We start from the raw sequence: 14,875 nt of genomic DNA on the forward strand, positions 1-14,875 counted from the left end.
TAATTATAAATCTTGCATAATGAACACAAGCATTGTTGTAACATATCGTAATTAAGATATTGGAGGAGTTTCAACACAATACAACAAATTGGTTTTCCAAATATGTTACAAGTGTGACAGGCTGGATATACCCCTAGATTATTACTAGAAATTGAAACATATGTACAAATGCCTGCCTCTACTATATGCCATGGTGAAAGGATACAGCATTGATGTAGCACCAGTTTCCCTTGTTGATCAGCCCTCTTGGTTGCAATGATACTGGCTTGTGTATCAGCTTCACATTCTCAATCAACTCTTGATTTTAAAAAAAAACAAAAAACTTTTTTTTTAAATGGATCTGTAGATTTCTTTTAGCAGCCACAGTACAAGACCACTTCTTACTGGTGTACAACAATTACAGAAACATGGTATAAACCCTTTGCAAACACAATTGATACCTGAAAAGGTGCAAAGTGCAATTACAAGACTTGATATTAGAAGACTTTTTCTTTGTGAAAGTGAAAAAAGAGGCAAGTCGATTCAGAATACTAGAACTGTGGAGGAGAAAATAAGTATGGGATTATTAATAGTTGCAGTATCCTTAAATACAGATTACTACAGAAGTTACCTGGATACCTGATAAGTATACTACCAAACTTGGAAGTTTCCTTCTATAGTTCTAAACAATGATCAAATGCTTGACCCTATAGTAGAAATCAGTGCATAGTTTAAAAACACTGGAGCATGTCATTATATTCTTGTTGTAAAGACCAGGGTAATCATATGCCGGTACTACAATGACTTTGCAAACAAAATCTACCTTTCATTTTCTGCAACATGTAGAAAAGCCTTTAAAAAAAAAAAAAAAAAAAAAACACACACACACACACACACACCTATATATATATATATATATATTATATATATATATATATATATATATATATATATATTATATATATATATATATAATTTTCACACAGTCACCTTTATTTCACCTTAATTACTTAACTAGACCCTTAATTGAACTAATAATTTGCTTAATTAGACATGTATTTGTTTTCAGCTCTTACAGTTGCAGTTCAAGTTACCTATCAAATGTTATAGCTAACTTGAAATATGCAACTGTTTAAGAGCTGAAAACAAGTAAAAAGGTCTAAATAAGCAAATGATCTCTTCAATTAAGGGTCTAGTTAAGTAATTAAGAGCTCGGTTGGAATGAAAACCAGCAGCCACATGGGGTCCCCAGGACCGACTTTGAGAAGCCCTGCTGTACACCCTCCATCCAACAGCATGCATTCATACTACAAAACTAGTAAAATGTGGCAATCAGCTCTACTACAAGGAGGGTGGAAAGACTAAATAGCAGGAAGTTGAAGGAAGTTGTTTTAGCACCACCTTGTGGAGTCCACTGAACTCCACAAAATCAAGGCAAGAACTTAACATGATGAGCTGTTTACAGTAACACGAAGAACTAGTACAATCTACTTACAGTGGCTACATATTGCTTATTTGAAAATTGTGTTTACTTGAATAATTCTCAGGCACTAATCCCACTTACCGGTATATGCAGTACGCAGTTTATCTGAAAGGTAGTTTTGCACAATTGTTCACTAGGCAAGCCCATTATAAAACTTCTTAAAATAAAGTGCATTTACTGTAATTGTGTACACAGACCACTAAATAAGAGCATATACAACATTAGTAAAACAGACTAGTTAATTGGTAATTACATGTTAACAGGGAAAGTGTTTAACTGTGCATGCTCCAAGCCTTTATATACATGTACACACATTGAAGAATAAAATGTACTTTGAGACTTGACTATTAGATGGGTGGCAGACACACTATTCAACATACCCAAATGAAGTGGCAGTCTGGGTCTAAGGATACATTACTATCCATCAAATATTAGGCATTCCATCTGAAGTGGACCAAAGGGAGGTTTCTCGATCCCTTCCATCAAATCAGTGTCAATTAATTTTACGGATTAACTACAGATAAAGGAAAAACATTCCCATAATTTGGGTCACTATCTGTTGTAATAAAATGATGTATGGGTCATTCCAGTCTCTCTCAAAAGAGGAATGAGAACTTGCAATCAGAAGACAATACACTGTGCTGAATAGAAGTGCAATTCTCCAAAACTCAGCTAATCACATGTGCACTTGGCAAGGATTTGATGGACAAACTGCATTATTTGTTTGCCTGGACATATTTATAAATTCCCTTGCATGTTGGTTAAGATACAAAGATGATAATGTGACTTTCTTATTTGTCAATTAACAACATGGTCTTGTACTAAGTTAGGGCAAAATAGCTTGATTTTGTGCAGCATTGCCATTATGCTGCTCCTTGTTCAATACTAAGGAAGTGTTGGATTGTACTTTAAAGGTTTAAAATAGCGGTGGGTTTTAGCAAGTCTTCTGCCATGACAGATGCAACAGGCAGCAAACACTGCATCATCCTTGCCACTGCCATATACAATTTGTTACGGTTACATGACTCTCCCTAAAAGCTCTTGTCAAAGATGTTCCAGTCCAGTTACAGACAGAATGAGGATGACGTTTCAAAAACTCTTACATAGAAGGGAAAGCACCGTATTTAAAGAATGATACATGAAACCAAACAAAGGGAACAATTAGGTATAGCAATCCATCACGTATCTGCCATGATCAAGCTCTTCAGCAACGTCACCTATGTGTACAGAGCTAATGCAAAACTGCTACAGGAAAGCGAAAACGAGTTGTGCTTGCAATTGATAGTTTTTTTTTTTTTTTCGTAAACCTAAGCATTTTGCTACTGTGTAAATTACCCGACACTAATGTAAGTGTATACAGCACTGTGGCAGGGCAGGAGCCCCTGTGTATGAAGAGGGTTTTTTTGTGTAAATGTATATTGTAAATAGTACTCAAGTTTAATTTATATTAAGATACAACAAACCCTTTTACATACCAATCATTGTTAGTCTCGTAGGTAAACATCAAAGTATTATTTAGCCATTTTATTCCATTGATTGGGTCCCCCCCCCGCAGTTAATTTTAGACGCGCTGTTTAAAAGTATTCCCCCCCCCCCCCCACAGTCAAACGGGTTTAAAAGGCCCTGCATATCAACAAAGCACTCACTAGGCATCTCCAGCCCCGCCCCACCCTTTCGTTCGCTATTGCTTTCACATATGCTAAGAAATAAATAATAATAATAATAATAATAAAAATAATAATAATATTAATAATAGTCGTACATACCGATCAATCATCTCCTGATCACTAATTTTATCACCAAATGCCACAATAATGCGATCCAAGTCATTATTTTATTACTATAACATCTCAAAAAAGCTCTGCAAATGTCCATGATATTCTCTGAGCGCTGATGCAGTACCATCCAGCTTGTTTCCTTATGACCGTCCCTATCTGATGCCAGGGGCAAGTATGACTATTCATGAGATACGCCCTTTATTTATTTTTTCGGCTTGTCTCGGCTCCTGTCGCTCCCACACGGCCATTGAATGGTTTTCTTGGTTTTTGCCGCAGAAAAAACGACTAAAAACCTGTTTTTTGCGTCTTTTTGATGATGTCGTACCTGATAGGAATAATTGCAATGTCGGACCTGGTCCGACAAAGGACCGCAAAGGGTTAAAACACACACACACACAGACACACACACACACACACACACACACACCTTACTTATACAGTTGTAGCAACACATGGGAACACGTACACAATAAAATAAAGTTCCTTATGTGCCCTTTAATACCTTGTATCTTTCTAAACAAGGTATTTAGGGGAGCTCCCTAATAAAAGTGGAATCTCAAAACAATAATTGTGTGAATATAGTAATTGTTACAGCTATGTATAATGTTATTTAAAACAGGATTAATTTAATTGACTTTTTACATATCTGCCCTTACTCTGGTCCCAACGCAGTTGGATGCATGATGGACAACTGTACTCACAAAATGCAGATCAAATACAGTTCTTTAAAGCTTGATAAGTTGATGTTTTGACCTTTGGTTTTAACCAGACAGCAGGATAAGAAATTATATTTAAAAAATCTGAACACATGGGACACCAATACAGTATAAAAAGACAAAAAAGTCAAAAAAATGTAACTGCGTACAAAAAACAAAACCTTTGAAAACCATAGAAAAAACACATCAAGGTGAGGCTGGGCAAGAAACCCCCAAATTCTAGGATCAGCCCTAATTTTCTATCACGTGCTACTTTTTATAAAAGGGGTGTGTATTTAACCCTCATTTCCCAGGGTACTCTACCTGCCAGCTTAGGGGCCATGGGATCCTCAGACACATGAACAGGGCTCTCTTTAATCTCTCCAGGTGCCTGATCTGCGGCTGGGGTATTGGCAGTGGCAGTGGCAGTGGAGGAGGGTGGTATGCTTTTTATTTCCACGTAAGCCACTGGCCCACCCGGAGAGGGCTTAGAATTGTGAAAGAGGCTGGCCCAGGATTTGGCAGGGGGGTTGGCTGCAGTACCACCTTCTGATGTTGCCTGTGGAGCAGCAGACAAACCCAGATCTTCTGCTAGCTTTGCATCGGCATCAGAGGCTTCAGGGGCCTGAAATTGTTGCTGCAGTGGCTCAGTTGAGTCCTGTTGTGCTTCCCCACAGCCAGAAGTCTCAGCAACCACCTGCCCGTTGGAAACAGAGCTGACCATCTCCTCCTCCTCCTCATCAGTAGTAGTACTAGTAGCAGTACGAGCTGTGTCATTGCCTGTGTTAACACTAGCAGCAGAGGAAGCAGTAACAACGCAAGATTCCTGTGGAAGCGATGTCCTCATTAAGGAAGAGGGAGGAGTGGGACTAGGACTGTCCCTTCCGCTAAATAGCAGTTTGGTGTTCCCCATAGCGCAAGGCTCGGGCCGCTGCTCAGCAGTCCTGCCTCCCTCCACCACCCCGCTGCTCTGGGAGGAGGAAGAGGAGGTGGCTGCGTTGTTACTGTCCGATAATGATATGGCTCCACTCATGAAGTCAAAAATAGCGTCATCAGGGCTTTCATAAGTCCTCCGATTGATGACCGACGACACTGTTGTGGGTGAAGTAGTAGTAATAATAGTGGGAGTGGTAGTGCTGCTGCCACTGCTACTCCTGGGAAATTCAGTAGCTGTCCCCAGAGCTGTCCCCACCTCCTCTGGTCCCAAGCTGCCAAGGCCAGTCGCATTCAGTGCATGTCCATTGACCAATCCAACTACCAGGTGTGTTTCAGGGTGGGCCCGAGCACTGCTGCTGCTGCTGCTACTGCTAGACCCTTCCAAATAATTGTAATATCCTGGTGGTCGCTTTTTCTTCTTTTTCCGCTCCCGCTGCCCCAGGCTGCCAGAAGCCCCGTCCATGTCCATGCCCTGGCAAACCCTGTTGCTGTCCAGAGAAGAGGACTCAGAGTGCTGGCAGTCAATGGAGTTGAACCCGCAGGAGTTGGCAGCCTGCAAGCTGTCCAGGACTTTCTGTGAGGGTTGGCTGCCCAGAATGAACTCGGGAGCCTGGGGGTTAAGAGTGCTGGAAACTTTGTACATAGAATCTTTTTGTCCAACGGACTCCAGATCAATAACCTCATCCACCCCAAACTTGATACACTGATAATCCTCTCCTGTGTGGATTGGGAAGAGAGAGATTAGATACAGATAGACATACCCCAAGAATAGATCAGTGACCATGAATTGTTCCTCAGTGGGTTCCCATGAAAACCTCTACCACTTTCAAGTGCACACAGACTATCCTACCTACATAGCCTTTAGACTTCAGCCTATAGTATATTCTTTAAGCCTGTGACAATTTTGTACGCACACAGCACATTTAAATGGCACTTTAGCATGCAAAGCCTCTTTCATGCCCTATAAAAAGGTCAGAAAAGGCAATAAGTTTACTCATCCACCTGCTTTTAAACATGGGTCTACATTTTAAAAAGGGGCACCTTGTTATACCCAAACATCACAACAAATCTACAGTATATCCATATATGGAACAGTTGGAGGAAGACAAGGTCTTAAATGTAAAATACAGATTTGTGATCAAAATCATTAGAGACAAAGGAAATGTACTACTTTAGGCTAAGTAAAATGATTATCCATAAGCAAGTTCATAACCCTGATTGAATATAACATGGTTACAGTATGTGCCATTCCAGGTTTCACACACCTGAGATTTATTACAAAAACAAATTATATTCCTGCCGAACGTAACTGTAGATCAAACCTTTTGAAAGCAGGTTAGCCCCCTTTAATCAGAATACTACTGTAAAGGGTTTACACTGTAATATAGTAGATTTAAAACAAAAACGTAACCTTACCAGAGGACTGACTGACACATGGGACTTTGTCATTGAATGGGGGAAGCTGTTGGAAAAAGAACAGATTGTTAAACTTTGAATACATATTATACAGTCAGAGGCGCATATACCATATAAGCCTTTATAAAAAGTGTTAGAGCTACTTCTATAACTGGGAATTAAGCATGGAATGTGTTACATCAGCACCCCTGTCAGTGTAACAATGCCTGTTTAGAAAGCATTCAATCTGATGCTACATTATATTCATGGTATGGGGGGGGGGGGGGGGGCATAATTACCACACACACAAAGGAGCTCTTTGAGAGTTTTTTTTTTATTTAATGTATGTCTTGGGGAAACAAACCTGTACACAATAGTATATAATGTATTCCAACTAGATTGCTACCTACTCCTCCTGTATACATTCAGTTTGCGCCCCCATGATTGCTATGCAACACGCAGTAACAATTAAAGACATGAAAAACAAATACCCTAGGTGATCATTAACCTCTTGCCAACCTCTCCGTTGCCAAGCTTCTTAGTTAATTTGAGCTAACTTAAGATAGACATTTAATGTTAGTTTTAATACTGAAATCAAACTGGAGGAGAATTAACAATTATACCTGGACAGCAAGAAGTTACCCCTCTCATCTTCACCTTCACAGTAAGGTTTCCCCTTACTCACCATTAAGAAACTCCCAATGCATATACTGAGCTATTCCATGCATTGGTGCGAGATGAATTTGTGAAAAAAAAAAAACCTGCACTGCTGTTAAGTGCATGTATGGGTTGTCCTGTTGTATGTTGCAACAATGTACTGGTGCAGTACCTAGAAGCTCCTCAAATCTTGACACAAGTTTTATTTTAAAAGTGGTACTGTAGCCCGCTGGTCAGAAAGAGAAATACAATGTAATGACCCACATATATAACTATAAAAAAGTAGCTTTGAAAACTGTTAAGTGTTAAGAATAATAATTATTTATTTGAAACCAAGTCATTCATTTAGATATTTTATAATTAATACCAGATAGTCCAAGTGATGTACAAAGGATTCAAACCAAGACTTATTTAGCTCTCCCCACGAGAACAGACTACTACTACATGCTTAAAAACATACCAATTTATTTAAATTAAAATTTACAGAAATCATCATTACTGTGACATTCCAGTAACAATGTTTTCAGAAGTAGTGCCTTGTAAATGTATCCAAAGCCAGTAAGCCATGTGTTGCAAAAGATACATGTTGTAAAAGTTGATTAATCCAAAATGGTATTTCCTGTTGGAAGTTAATTAGTAGTTAAAGTAAGTAAATAAATAAATAAATAAATAAATAAATAAATAAATAAATAAAACACATTTACCTCAACATAACAGCGGGGAGTCACAAAGAACTGATTAAATTCGTCAGGGCTGAACTCCCCAAAGATATACTGCAAGAAAGAGAACAGCCATTAGAACTCAGTAATTCATTAAAACACTATTCACCAAAGCACTTGCAAGCTAGCCGTTTTAAATTATTTATGGGGATTAGTTTTTCTAAGCTCCTACTTAAAAAAAGAAAACAGTACCTACAAAAATCTGATTCACACACACATACTTTTTTTTTTTTTATATATAAATGTTTAATCGCTAGGTTTTTAATTGAAAACCAGCTAAGGTTCCCAGTCCTCGGCTGTTGCCAATCTAAGTATTTTTAATTCTGAACATCCTTTAGAAACAGTTTTGTCTTGCATTTCTAATAAGTGAAGCCAATGTCTTGACAATTGTCTATGTTTGTATTTTTTATTTTTAGAAATGGAGGGTCTCACAAACAATACACCTCTATATACAAACCAGCATATTTCACAAACAGTACTGCAGCATTACTCTAATAATAATAATAATAATAATAATAAACAATTGCTGTAGGACAGCAGCCGGCATCATAAATCAAAGTAGTCGTCTGGGACCAAGGGCTCTCTCTCACAGTCGGTTTTCTTTCTCTGGCCCAAAATTGCTATACTGACAAAGTTGCAGCAGATGGCAGCTCCTTGATGTGTGCCCATAGAGTGTATCAGCCTAAGATTGCACTTTGTTCAACAGCATTGGGGGCACAGAGCTAAGGCCTTGTTTAATGGGATTGCATTTGTAACATACAGGCTTGCTGTGCAAATAACGAGCACCCAAAAACTGATGAGTCACGCAGCTCTGGCAAAAGCTCACTTCAAGCGTGTATTTTGTATGTATTGTAAAATTAGACCATTCTCAAATAAAAAACAAAAGCAATATAGTAAGTAATATAACAAAAGATACCAGAGAGCCAGCAAATTCAAAACAGAAGAGAACAAATTATTGAATACCAAGTTGTTGAATATCAATTTTAACAGAACAAATACACAGTGCTAGTTGTGGATTTTGAAAAGTCAAAAGTTCAGAGACCAGACCCCCTGTTAAAACATACTATGCACCAATTAGTATTTTATAAAACATTATTAAATTGGTATCAGTATAAACCCCAAGTGTACATTGACATGCAATGTATTATTACTGCCAATTTGAAAACAAAAAGGGAAATACTGAAATGGTCTGCAAAGAAGCGTTTACAACATGCCGTCAACACACCCATTCCAAGCTAGTGATTTTCCAGGTATGTGGAATTACGGACAGAATTAGGTATGAAAACTATTTTACTTCATTATTTTATTTGTATTAGGTTTTTTAATTTAGTTCTTTTTAATTTGCTCAAGCAATCTGCAATTACTAGCTCCGCAGTCTATGCATCAGAGAGCTTTATCAAAGATTGTGTTTGAGCCTGTACTTCTGCTGTAATCCCACTTTACAGGGCTGAAAAACTTTCTGCAGAAACACTATGCTCAAGGCAGGGCTACCCAAAGCAAGATACTCCAAGGCAACTACCTTCCCAGGGTTGTGTTAAGTAAGCTACATTAATTTTGTATTTAATTAATTTTAATTTAATGAAAAGTGTATATTTCTGTAATTCTACATTTAATTACTTTACCAGTATTAAAGTTGATGTGAACTGTGTAAAACTAATTTCATATTCACTTAACAGTAGTCATTGGTCCTATTTGCATGTTGAAAAAGAATGCTCTTATTAAAAATGCATTTAATTTTCACTTTAAAAATGAACCACTTAATTTATAATATTCCTGTATGTTGAAGCATACAAAAAAAGTCAATTTTATGTGGCAATATTTATTAATATAACTATTTAAACTACATCTCAAAGACTAACCACTTCACAGACCATCATCTCAACCAAGTCTCAAGAATCCAAAGTCCCAAAATAGTAACATTTCCTTCTGTACCACTAGGTCCCTAGAATGTATACAGGGTTCTCCCCAAGCCTTTTCAGCCGGACAGGCACCCCAGCTGAAAACGCCACCTGTCTTGCAGATGCTACTGTGCTTTTAACGATAAGCACTGCAAAACAGACTAGATCACTTGCGCGCACTGCCTGGAAGAATAAAAAAAAAACAAAAAAACACTGAGAACCACACGACTGCTGTGTTGTGTTCCGTCTTGACACTGCATTTAACCAATCAGACTTGAAGGGGTGGGTTTTCTGTTAAGCACTTTAAAGGCTGAAAGATTATTTTTAAGCAAAAATAGTGAATGAATGTGGAAATTATTAAACCTAAATGGATGATGAAAATGAACAACCTGATCTAGTTAATGAAGAGAAACTTGTCAAAAGCAAATTGGAAGAGCCGCAAGAAGGGCCAAGTTCAGTGTGGGGGGGGGGGGGGGGGGATTGCTTTTTTACAGCAAGAAATTGGGTGGTATGATGTGCAAGCTCTGCCAGAAACACAAAAAAAGATTGCAAAAGATCAGGGGATGAATGGAGCAGTGTAGCCTGTGCACAAATTAGGGTGAATTATTATTCATTATTCAATCTCTTTCTCAAATTCTTTGTCTTATTATACAGTTAAGGTAAGGCCATTTTATTTTTCCTTTAAAAGTGCTCCCAGCTATAATGCTCTGCCACCCAGCTAAACAGAATTCTTGGGGAAAACCCTGCTATAGTAATACTAAAGAAACATATGCACCCAACCTGCAGAACACTGACAGCAAACTGATTTTGTTAAGAGTTTTTTTTTTCCTATTTTAACCATTTAAAAGAAGGGTTAGAAAACATCTGTAAAGACAGTTCCCCATCAATCCCTCTTATTTCAACACATGAGACAAGTTGGAAAAGGTTAATCATTCTTGGATGCCTTGGGCAGGTGTTAAATGACATGCAACATAGCAGGACCAGACACTTTAGAAAAGTTTGCAAAGGGATACCACCCCTGTTTTGGCCACATGCCTCATTGCAGACAACCTGCGCTTTCCCTAGCTGGCTATAATTAAGAATTCCAGCAGTGCAGTGTACTGAAGGTCTCTAATATTTACCTCATTGACAGGCCTGAACTAAAGGAAAACCAACTAAAAACTTCAGATACCTTTAAAGTTTCTCTAATTTATAAGCCATGTAATTATGAAATTGCAACGACTGCCACACACATATTGTATATCAACTGTATCTATTTTATCCAATTATGATAAAGCATGGTTTGCAATTAGGGAAATTAAGACTATCAAATTACTGAGTGAGGAGAAAAACAAGGATGGGGTTAAAATTGATTATCCAAAAATATGCAACAGGTGGGCTTTGACACAGTCAACTTTCAGAAGAGAGGGACACAGAACCTGGGTGCAATAATGGTGCAGTAAGCTGGCAAGCAGGATACTAATCCTTCAGCCACATTTAACAGTCAAACATAAAAATTCTAAGAGAAAAGTGCAGTTCAAGCATATGCAATTCTTTGGTAATGAGAACCTATAATCCCAATGGCCTCCAGCCAGCTAATACTATCACAAAAGAAAGAATTTCCCTTCATTGCCTACAACATAGAATGTTACACGTACCACACTAAGCTGCTTCATTTCATTAGGAGTGAGGATTACAGCAAATGAAGTATTTGTATTTAATAAATGTACCAAACCACGCAAGAGAGGCAATAGTAAAAAGATAAGAAATCAGATTATAATGTATTCTGACCAAGTTTAACTTTTCTTCTAGGATGAAGAGGTTTTTTTGTTTGGTTTTTTTTTCATTTTTTTGGGGGGGAAATGCAAGATATCTAGCATAAGACTTTGGTTGTAAATGTGGTCCAACATCTTTACTGAATTTGTTATTGAATAGGCTTTTATAATAACAGGTATTCTCTAGACCAAGGGTAGGCAACCTACCAATTCATTCCATTGCAGGACTTTGTTCCAACCAGACCCTAAATTATTTAATTGACCCTGTTGGAGGTTGTTGGAAAACATGGATCGAGAATTGATTAGCAGTTTGCTACGCATGTGGACTGGCAGAGCTATACTGGTGTTGTTTTCTGAAAAAGAGACTAGTATTGCAGATAGCAGACTGTTTGGTTCAAATTGCATGTACTGCTAACAATTGATAAGAGACCTTGCGTCTACAAGCTTCTTGTCCAACATTGACTGCAAGCTAACAAGATAACAATGCTGTGGACCAGAAGGGGCCAGGCTCTAAGACTTTTGGGAATACAAAGCATAAAGGAGCTAAAAGGCTCCCAGGGACTGCCGTTGGACCCAAAGGTTTACAGGGAGAATAAGAGATAATGCCACTGGACTCAAAGGGTCTCAGGCAAAACGGAGAGATAGGAACAAGGAAGATGACAAAAAACAGATGTATGGACCTTTTTGGCACCAGGGGTCTGAAGAATGCACTGAGTTCAGAGGTCGTCACACTAGACTACACACACAGACACCACACACACTCACACTAAATGAAATATATGGTAACAGGATAATGTGTTGTACCTTTTCTATTGGTTAAGTGTCAGAGAAAGAGGAGGTGGACCATCTATACAGAGGGGTATTTAATGTCATGCAAAAGATTGTAAGAATGAGTATTCTGTTTGTCCTGTACCTGGGACCAGACTCCCTGCATATTTCAATAAACCTAACAACTGAGTGAAGAAAAGGACTCTGTGCATTTTCTTGAATCTACTTACTCACCATCCTTTTTTTAAGTTACATCAGAGGTCAATCAAATAATTAATGCTCCAGTTTGAACAAAGTCCTGCAATGGAAGTGCCAAAGGTTTCCTACCCCTGCTCTAGATTATTAGTCAGATGGACTTCTAAAGCATGTTTTACTGCCACATAGTGATGCAGACTTGATGCTCATTTCTAACATGTCAAGAGCTGGGTTAGAAATTGACAATATTGTGAAACTGTATTTTGAAACTACCAGTCCTTATGTGAAGTGCCTGTTGGAATCATCAATAACAGTTGGGGTCTGTAAAAATAGGCTTAAATTTTAATTTTCCTAAAACATAAACACCGTTATAAATTTAGATTTAAAAAAATCTAGCACCTTAGCAAATGCTCCATCGCCGTTCGCACCTCGTTACTGAGCCAATGTATATGCGGTCAAAGGCACATGCAATGCCTGAAGTTGCACCACTCGTTCATCTGGTTGCACTGCTGACCAATCATACTTTGATTTGTTACTGACAATTACAAATCTACAGAACTGGCAGCAGCCCCAGTCTGATATGAATTAAAAGTTTTACTGACGTAAATCAGTAGCCAAATAGAGATCGTACGTACACTAATATCATCTACTTTATACTGTAATGCATAGGTCACACAAATCACAGTCCTATACAGGGCTTCAACAGCAAAATCTCTAAAACCTGACTGCAGCACAACGCAGTTCTCATGTTTCTCTAACAGTTTTTTTTTTCTTCTGTTCTATAGTTAAATAAAATGCCTATTACATATGCTGTACCTGTTAGGCAAAAGGCAGACATTTTATGCTGGCGTTTACTTGAAAACGCCTAAAATGAGAAATCCAAAAACATTTAAATGTTACATTCTTTCATTTGATGCTTACATTTTTTACTATTCTATCAAAACTTAGTACATGTTTATGCATAGCTGGGTTGGACGGCATTGCTGGGAGAGGGGGCCAAGAATGGATTGGTTTTATTTGTTTAAGAGAATCATACAAAGGCCCTGTGATTAAGTAATCCAACACCGAAGCAATTGAGAGAACCAAAGCTGCTGGTGTTGCGAGTGAAAACAAGTCCCCATAAAGCTGTCAATATATTTTGATAAAAATATATACATTTGTTTTCTCAATAATTGAGAAAAATTGGTTTAATGTTACAATCCTATCTACAGGTGACCATAACCCCCATTCACTGTGCATCAACAGTTAAACATCCTTAAAAGCAGTATGCACAACACAAGGGCAATGTGTGGCTGAAATTCAGATCCCAATGGTCTTCCAAGAATCATATGCCATTCCTATTTTCTACAGAAGAATTTCTTGTCTAAATGTTATCTTTTAAGGTGCAATTCAGATACACATTGTGAGTCATTGTCACTATTAAGGGTTGACAAAACTCCCATAACTAAAGTGTAAAATTACACTGCTGTATCCAAATTGTTAATATAAACCATATGGCCCAGATTAACACCCATGGTCTTTGAAAATCAAAGCTGGGATTCTATTTGAGCCATTCTGGCCGACGATGGAATACACAGGATCTACATTCAATGCCTTAAGGGACACACACATTTGGCAGAATATACACGTCTAACTGGTTCAGATTTAAATAATAACTTGGCTCTAAGCTAATTCACAAATGAGCTTGCTAGCCATTTGATTTTATGTATGTAGATAAGGTAGTGAAAAAAGTTTGCACAAAATAGAACGTTTCAACTTGTGTAATACTGATCCTCCATAACTTAAAGAATATTAACTGGATTTTGTAAATATGGTTCTTAAATAAATGAAAACAACAAATGACCATACATAACGAATGAAATACAACTAATGCACAATCATTTAACCAATAAATCAGCTTCCAGACATTGTACCCCAGTCGTGTTATGCAATCAATTCATATTCCCTGAAAAGATAAGTATTACAGTATACTGACAGCAACAGAACTAAAGGGGGGGGGGGGGGGGGGGGATGGGCACCCTATGATTCAGCTAAATTCCAATGCCCTGTTAACTCTGATGTAGGGAGTCAACACTCATTCTCTACATTAACGATTTGATTTTTTTTTTTTTTTTTTTTAATAAATTCTCATGTTACGCCACTTGCTGATAAATACAGTATGTAATATATATCGTATTGTCTGCACACAATTTAAATGTTCGCTAAATGTGTGACGACTGGACGTTTCTTTTGCTTATACAGTTAAACTATTAGATTCTGAAACCGATTTGTACTTCATGATGTCATGGTATCGCGCTACAGAACTGAAATATTAAAATCTATTCTTTTTTTCACACAGGCACCTTTAAGAAGCACTTTTTTCAATACAAACCTAACTTTACCTGCATAACCAGATTACTATTTTTCATCATTATGCTGCCAGTCAAATATATTTATAAAAACACTGTATTTAAGTTATTTTACTTGTATAAACCATTCCTCCTAGGAAGAATCACAGGGAACCAATTTTTAAAGACCATTTAAGAGGAATCTGGGTTCCGCTGTGCAGACAGTTTATTCGTTTCCATAATTATTTCATAATATGCCCGTACAAGTATGTCGGTGTTTCCAATGACACC

At 37.7% G+C, this 14,875-nt stretch overlaps 1 protein-coding gene across 2 annotated transcripts in view; it reads right to left on the reverse strand.

Annotated features, from left to right (window-relative positions):
• The window catches only part of LOC117425712 (ubiquitin carboxyl-terminal hydrolase 10), a 29,156-nt gene that overhangs the window by 13,173 nt on the left and 1,108 nt on the right, over positions 1 to 14,875 (reverse strand). For both annotated transcript variants that reach the window (XM_034042922.3, XM_058993721.1), the window contains exons 2-5: positions 7,628 to 7,696; positions 6,288 to 6,333; positions 4,260 to 5,588; positions 206 to 297 (exon numbers count right to left, since the gene is read on the reverse strand). In XM_034042922.3, coding sequence (XP_033898813.3) covers positions 206 to 297; positions 4,260 to 5,588; positions 6,288 to 6,333; positions 7,628 to 7,696 — 1,536 coding nt within the window. The remainder of the gene's footprint in view (positions 1 to 205; positions 298 to 4,259; positions 5,589 to 6,287; positions 6,334 to 7,627; positions 7,697 to 14,875) is intronic.

The sequence above is a fragment of the Acipenser ruthenus genome, chromosome 20 (genome assembly GCF_902713425.1).
Source record: "Acipenser ruthenus chromosome 20, fAciRut3.2 maternal haplotype, whole genome shotgun sequence".
In the NCBI taxonomy this organism is placed as follows: domain Eukaryota; kingdom Metazoa; phylum Chordata; class Actinopteri; order Acipenseriformes; family Acipenseridae; genus Acipenser; species Acipenser ruthenus.